Source organism: Branchiostoma lanceolatum, chromosome 19 (genome assembly GCF_035083965.1).
Source record: "Branchiostoma lanceolatum isolate klBraLanc5 chromosome 19, klBraLanc5.hap2, whole genome shotgun sequence".
Taxonomy (NCBI): domain Eukaryota; kingdom Metazoa; phylum Chordata; class Leptocardii; order Amphioxiformes; family Branchiostomatidae; genus Branchiostoma; species Branchiostoma lanceolatum.
Window position 1 is genome coordinate 3,963,924 of NC_089740.1, and position 7,588 is coordinate 3,971,511.

At 39.8% G+C, this 7,588-nt stretch overlaps 1 protein-coding gene across 1 annotated transcript in view; it reads left to right on the forward strand.

Annotated features, from left to right (window-relative positions):
• The window catches only part of LOC136425870 (C3 and PZP-like alpha-2-macroglobulin domain-containing protein 8), an 83,486-nt gene extending 75,898 nt beyond the window's left edge, over positions 1-7,588 (forward strand). Inside the window, exons 38-45 of the mRNA XM_066414801.1 lie at positions 594-668; positions 898-1,003; positions 1,938-2,066; positions 2,743-2,840; positions 3,662-3,841; positions 4,406-5,174; positions 5,940-6,748; positions 7,373-7,588. Coding sequence (XP_066270898.1) covers positions 594-668; positions 898-1,003; positions 1,938-2,066; positions 2,743-2,840; positions 3,662-3,841; positions 4,406-5,174; positions 5,940-6,748; positions 7,373-7,510 — 2,304 coding nt within the window. The 3' untranslated portion in view covers positions 7,511-7,588. The remainder of the gene's footprint in view (positions 1-593; positions 669-897; positions 1,004-1,937; positions 2,067-2,742; positions 2,841-3,661; positions 3,842-4,405; positions 5,175-5,939; positions 6,749-7,372) is intronic.

The following is a 7,588-nucleotide window of genomic DNA, read 5'->3' on the forward strand; positions in this document are numbered from 1 at the left end:
ATCCAAACATAAGGTGTTCACCCTGTACATGTAGTAACATATATCTCTGTGGACGGAAAGAAAAGGCTGCACAATTAGTACCATTTCAGAACCAAGGACAGGTCCATAGTACCAGACTTCATGTGCCTGTTTTACCCTATTTTTTTAAATACTTTACAGCCAAAATAGCTGTTACTTATATTTCTACTATAGTTGTCTATTGCCCAATGGCCTATTCCATGATCCATTTACACAGCTGACACAAAGACTTGAAGCCTAGGGCTGTTTTTCGAAGACAGTATCTAGTCAGTCCAACTCACTGACATTATGTCAATGCATGGTAAATGTAGGTGTAGTATTGCATATCAATCAATTAACATGCTGTTTAACTGTCTTGTCTGTAGAATGGTCCATATTCAAGTGGGGAAAACACATGTGCATGTGTATATAATTACCAGGGATACAGGGTGTCTTCTGGGTGTCCTCTGCAAAAGAATGGCGTCCAATTTCCTTGTTTTCTTAGTGTAGGGCGTCCAAAAGACAACCTGACGCCTTGCTAGCTAATAGCCTGGTCAATGCTACTACTCAATAATCTAACATCCCCCCCCCCCCAGCTTCTGCATGACCAACAGATGACAGTGAAGAGATATGAGGTGGATGGAAGGAAGGTCTTCTTCTACTTCGATGAGGTCAGAAAATTTATAGTAATATATGTTATAAACAATGTTCAACATCTGTTACATATCACATGTTTAGCATTTTGGTTCTCTTCAATGCATACTCAATTTTGGTTCAAACCAATATTTTTAATCTTTTCTTACATCCACATTTTTTCTTGTGTGTTACAGTTTTCTGCCTTTTTTTTCAAAATGCTTCCACTTGAATACAACACAAATCTTATGTCTCTAACATCCCCAGATCCCCAGCCAATGTCTGACTTGTGTCAGCTTCGAAGCATTCCGTATCTTTGTAGTGGGGAAAGTACAGCCTATGCCAGTCAGGGTGTATGACTACTATGAGCCAAGTGAGTAAAACTATGTGGTTACATCACATTTTTGCCGTCATTTTGATGTGGTTGCTTCATGTCTTTGTTACTTTTTGTTATTCTTTCTTAGGCTACACCAATTTAATTTCTTGGTTAACGGATTTTAAAAAAATGCTAGATTGGAAAATCGAAATGAAAACAGAATCTCAGAGGCACTTTGTACTTTGGTGCACACAGTTTCAGGGAGTGCACAGGGTCAGGTGTAATTTTTCACCCCAGCCCTCTATTTTAATGATGTCCTTGTTCTAAAATTTAAAAAAAATCTGTTAACCAAGAAATTAAATTGGTGTGGCCTTATCAGCTGTAATGCTCTTGGTTAACTACAAAAGGATAATTACAAAAATTTATGAAATAAAATTGGAAACAAAATATGACAATTATGTATTTTATATGACTGAGCTTTAAACCTAATAAACATGGGAGACTTAGTACTAGTACTAGTAATGGACCAATCCCATAGCCCGCCCACCTCGGTCAGCATATAGAAATTCAAATTGAAAATCACCAACAAATGCAGCCACTCTCCCATTGGTCAAACCTGTATCTGCTAAACTATCATTGGTTTAACTGCTAATTGTGATGGACAGTCAGGATCGGTCCATTACATGTCAGGAACTGAATCTGTTTGATGAAGAATTGTTTGTCTTCATTACAAGATAAGACCCCCTCTAGCAGTTTGCTTTCAAACTGCAGGTTGCCTCACTTTAAACTGTAGATGTCACAGCAGTCTGCTTTTGAATAATGCTTCTCAGGTTTTGAAGCGGTGACATTCTACAACATAAGTCAGAGCCAACTGCTACAAACTGCACTGTGTGAGGACGAGGCCCTCTAGCAGTTGGCTTTCAAACTGCAGGTTGCCTCACTTTACACTGTAGACGTCACAGCAGTCTTCTTTTGAATAATGCTTCTTCAGGTTTTGAGGCGGTGACATTCTACAACATTAGCCAGAGCCAACTGCTACAGTCTGCGCTGTGTGAGGACGAGGCAGAATGCAACCAGGTGAACTTGGATGACCTTGAAGCAACTGAGGAAAAAGTACTAGGTATGTACAGCCTACATTTCATATTTAGGATAAATAACTTTTTTTTATACAATGAACCTTTAACTGTCGGTGTAGTCTAGGCAAAAGAGTTGCATTCAGTAGCTGGGTCAAAAGACTTTTTAAAAAATGGTAAGGACTCGGCTTTCTCTGCACTCAGCACTTAAGGAAGAGTATGGTAGTTGAACACATACCATGCACTACCAGTAGACTAGCCCCATAATGTAGTGGCCTGTGTGGCCCAAGGGCTGTAGAAATTGAGATGGGCACCGGTGCTATACACTGAAAGATGTGGGATGTATTTCAAATCTACTTTTAGCACGCTATGACCATCCAGTTTGTAATCATTTTGTGACAGCCATTATAGCCAAGATTACAGAATGAGATTTAAATGTCAACAAAACAACATCTTGTTTTCAATGTGTACATGTACTTTTATTCAACTTTAGACATATCCGGTACTTCTGACTGTCATAGATATCAAATTCAGCCAAATATACTATGGTAAACATAAGATTATTGGTAGGCAGTGTCAGAAAATCACAGAGTTCAGGACAAATTGATGCCAAGTATGATTATGAAATAAAATGGTAAGGTGCCTTTGTTCAAGGGTGACTATAAACTTGCCTGAAGGTTGTCATGACTTTTTGTAAACATTTTCCCTTTGTTCCTTTTTCAGATTTCCCCAGTCTTGAATGCAACTCAGTGTTTGGCTGTCCGTCAGAAGATATCCCAAGATGCACCTGTTACAGAGACTGTCAGAGTACAGGACCACAAGTGAGCATTTTGTGTGGACTTGATTTCAATTTAGAAGGGAAAAGGAGATGTTTGCAATTTGAACAAATTCTTTAGTACACTAGTACTAAAATGGAAAAACATATCCAGGTCTTCATGGATTTGCAGTAGAAAAGTCAGCACAAAAATAAAACAACTGCAAATATTTTAGAATTTACAGTTCCTGGCATTGGAATTTTTGTACCAGATTCAGCCTTTTCCTTTCCACTTCTAGTGTGAAATTTATTCATTAATCAAGTCCCAGCTAACTAAGATGTTTACTGAATAAGGGCCTGGCCACATAATTTGCATTGTGCGAATATCGTAAGATTGGAAGGTATTTTTGGGATAGTCGAGATTGTGCCTATCTTGTAATGAAAAAGTCTGTCTTACATCCTTGTCAGCTGTCAGTTCTGTCACCATCTGCTTGAAAATTCTTGTTTGTTCGTTCAGACCCTTGCTGTACCTAGTGGCACATTGGGGCAGCAAGTAACTAGATTATTTTCACAGGGAGGGGTTGCTTAAGCCCTTCCCATTAAACGTGCATATGGCACCTCAAGGCACGGCTCTTCCAAAATATGGTTGCAGCCCCATCGAACATACCTTTCCCAGGATTGAACCAGGGTTAAATCCCAGTTACCATAATTGGAAGAAAGAGCTTTACTGTGAGGCTGTTACCAGTTGAAGTGCAGTAACATCCTGCTCATTTCTATGGCATCAATAGTGTAATACTTGAGAACTATGATAAATAGGTATGTGCTGGGTAGTACATAACATGACTTTTTGTGAAATAAATGCTTTCTTCAATCCCACTGTTTCTTCAGGTGTGTGGTTCCAATGGCGTCCTGTACCCAAACCGCTGCTCCATGGAGGTATCCGCCTGTCAGAACCACACCCACCTCCAGGCTATCCCACTGGAGGAGTGTGTCACCTACTCCACAGAGGAGCCCAGTGTAGACCCTACAGAAGGCTCCGGGGACAATGGCTCCGAGATATTTGTGCAGGTAAAAAAAATTGAAAGCCTAAGACTGGCTACTAGTTAATGTGTAGGCAAATACCAGATGATACAACATTTCCAAAACTTTTGAATAACTGTATTAACTATGAATTGGATGTAATATAATCACACTTACCATTTAGACCTTCTCCCTGCTGCCTAACACTGTTACCAATTTGGTGCCAGAATGCAGGGAGAAGGTTTAACTTGAGAATTGCAACTGCTGCATTTACCAGAGTTCTTAGTTTATATACCCATTTCCAGTTCTGTATACATGTATATCATATATATGTATTAATAAGACCGTAATTGTGGAGCATATTTTTAAGGCAGTTACCTCCGATCAGAAAACTAAAACCAAATTAAAAGCAAGGAAAAGTTGAATGTATTTTATTATGATGAATGTTAGCTACATGTAAGTGTATCTTGTCTTCATCAGCTTTCACCATGTTTTGGTGTGACCCGAGTGCTTAGCCCAGTGTGGCAAAAATCTGCAGTAAAGTCTTAGTTCATTTTCATAATTTTCACATACATGTAGAAAACTATCGAATCATCTCCAATGTTTTTTCAGGGTAACTCCTCCTCAACACATTTTGGGGAACAGACCCATGATGAGGATGTTGTTATGGCAACGGTATCCGCTGACAACCTGGACTTCCCCACCTTGCCCGTTGTCGAGGAGGACGCCACCTGGCAACCAGATATAGAGGGAAAGATGCTCAACCCGGATTACTGGCAACCTGCTCCCGGATACAGCTATTACGACACGTATGGCGACCCTTTTAGTACGGACCAAGATGTCGACATACCCGACTTTACAATGGAAGGAAAAATACTGTATGCAAGCGTAGAAGAAGAAGAACGCTCTGAGCTCTCGGAAGAAAAGACAGCTGTTGACCATGATTCAGCAGAAGCTTTGATAAAAGAACAGGACAAGGAAGAAGGATCTTCTCAGAACGGAAACTCTAGCCGCATCATCTCTAAGGAAGGAGAGATAGAAGGAGCGATGGAAAATCCAGGTACTAAGTCTGATCTTCATGACAAAGAGGAGGAGACGGAGAGAGAGTCCAGGGGGCGTGCCAGTGATGAGATGTCGGAGATAGAGGATCTCTGGGTGGACCGGCTGGACCTGGACTGGAGGACTGATGAAGAGAGTGTCATCTCTGGACCGGAGGAAGAAGAGGAAGATGCTGCGCAGGGAAACACTGGAGAAGATGAAGGGATCGCCAGTCTGCAGGAGGAGATACAGAAGTTTAAGGAAGAACAAAAGGAAGCTGAGACAAAACCACACAAACACAGACACGGCAAGGGTGAAGATAGGGGGAAACACAAGCAGTCAGGTCAGTGTCTAGCTTCAATTTGTTTTTGGTTTTTGTAAATGGATGCTAGTTTGCTATGTTTGATATTCATTGCTCTTTAGCATGCTGGATGCATTTGATTTCTTCAGCATGATACACTGAGGTGATATTTTCCCTACTCAATGCAACATGCTTGGCAGAGTATAGTTGATGTGTCTTACTCTAGATAGGCTTTGATGTTTTCCTTACCTTACTATGCCACCAGATATGGTTAAAGAGTTTCCATGCTGTTGATATCTTGTATTAGAATTGCTGAATAATTTCACATTAGGCCATGATTCGATTATATATGGATGACATCCTCTGGGAACCCCAAAACTGATACGAGCGTGTGAAAAAATATATGCTTAGCTCACAGAAAATTTGCCCTCATTATGACAACTAAGTGGTCAGAAAGGTTACACAAATCACTAAACACACATGAATAGTATACCAAACAATAGATTTTTTTTTATTTTTGTTCTTTCACATGTTCTTTACTGACTTTAAAATGTACGCATTTTACGACATTAGAATCCGTTTTCTGATACTTGTTTTTGCAATTTTTGGCATATAATTTTGTAGCTACATTGAACAATTTACCTTGTGGTCATTTTTTTTTTTTGGAAGCAGACAAACATTGATGCAGGCATGGATGTCATCCATATATTCAAATCAAAATAGCCTTAGGAAGAGAGAAACTGAAAACTAAGTTTGAATGTCATTGTCTTTTTTATTCACTGATTGGTTTATTCATTCACTTCACAGGTCAGAACAAGAAGAATCAGAGCTTTGAAAGCCAAGAGAAGATTGACGACCTTGACTCTGTGTGGCTGAAGTTCGTACAAGACGAGGTAATGGATGACAGGGACCTGTCTGACGAGAGAGATGAGCAAGGGATGATCCAGAAGAACACGTCTGCCGATGATAAAGACGACAAAGAATACAAAGGATGGGAATTTGAGGCAAGGGACGAGGCAGAGACAGATACAAGAAAAGTAAACAATGCAGAAAAAGAGGTGAAAGAGTCAGAAAGTGAGGAATCTCTGGACAGTGATGAAAACACTCAAGAAGAAACGACAAACGACCAAGAACCTTTAAGAGAAGAAAGGACTGATACAGCAGAAAGTGAAAAAGATCTGTTAGAGATTCCAGTAGATGAAGACATGAATGAAAGAGAGGACGAACTGGCTAGCTACCTGGAAGATGAAGAGAGTAGCATGAGGGAGGGGACCATAGATTGGGACGACTTCTCTGAGTTTGTGAGTCATCCTATAAAAGAGAAGGAAAAAGATGTCACGGTTGATGAGGAGGATAGTTTGGAGTGGGATAAGTTCTCTAAATTCATCAGCGGTTTGGCAGGAGACACAGAAAATGTCACAACAAAAGGAGAAGGGATGGAGATGAGAGATGACCACAACAACAACAACAACAATGAAGAGGAGATTGGAGAAGAGTTTCAAGAGGAATTCCTTGAGATTATGGAAGGACTGGGCACCGAGAGCACCAAATATGAAACACACACTACAACAGCAACACAGATGCCTCACTCCAAGTTTGAACCAAAAACAGAACAGGTCAGTACATTTATTTCAACTCAAGAACATCTGTGGGAGACACAACTCTGGTAAGAGACCATCCATATCTTATAGTTGGTCTTTTAGTGTTCCTAGCAGATATTTTCATTCCTTTCTGTATCAAAACATGATGTTTTTGTTAGAGATTGTTGTGCAAATGTGTGAAACCAACCCTGTCCTCAGTGCTGAACAAATGTTTGTTGTTAGAAAATCAGAAATCAGACCTCCGGTCCCGACATCTCAGAAAGTTTGGGTTAAAACTTGATGACACCCAGGAAGCAAAATTACTGATATTGATACCATGAGATGATCTTACTGTTATGATTATCATGACCATGTTTCATGATTTTAAGCTGTTATTGTTTTGAGTTATTTTGACTTTGTATAACTTGTTACTCCTATGTTTGATGTTTTTTTTTTTTCGATGGTTAACTTTCTATTATATCACTGTGAATGTATACTAGTATAAGTTCTTAAGTTTATGTTATAATATCCTGATTTGTTATGATATTCATAGAGCTTGGAAATCAGTTATTGCAACCGAAGGGACTGCCCTTCATATTCATGAATAAATAAATGAATCGTTACGCTCTCATCAAAGCTCAATTTTCCTCCTGATTTTAGTCTACTGTTCAGGATGCCCTCAGCAATAGCCATGATGTCACCCTCCCCACCACCCAACAACCAGTCCACGAGTCTGAACCAGTTTCCACAGAACCAGACAGACAACCAGACAGCAGCCAGGACAAAGACCAAAGGTGAAAGGTCAACCAATGACCTGAACCATACAGTTCAAGATGTCTGAGTACCAAAATATGTATAATTGCAGTTGCAGTTTGT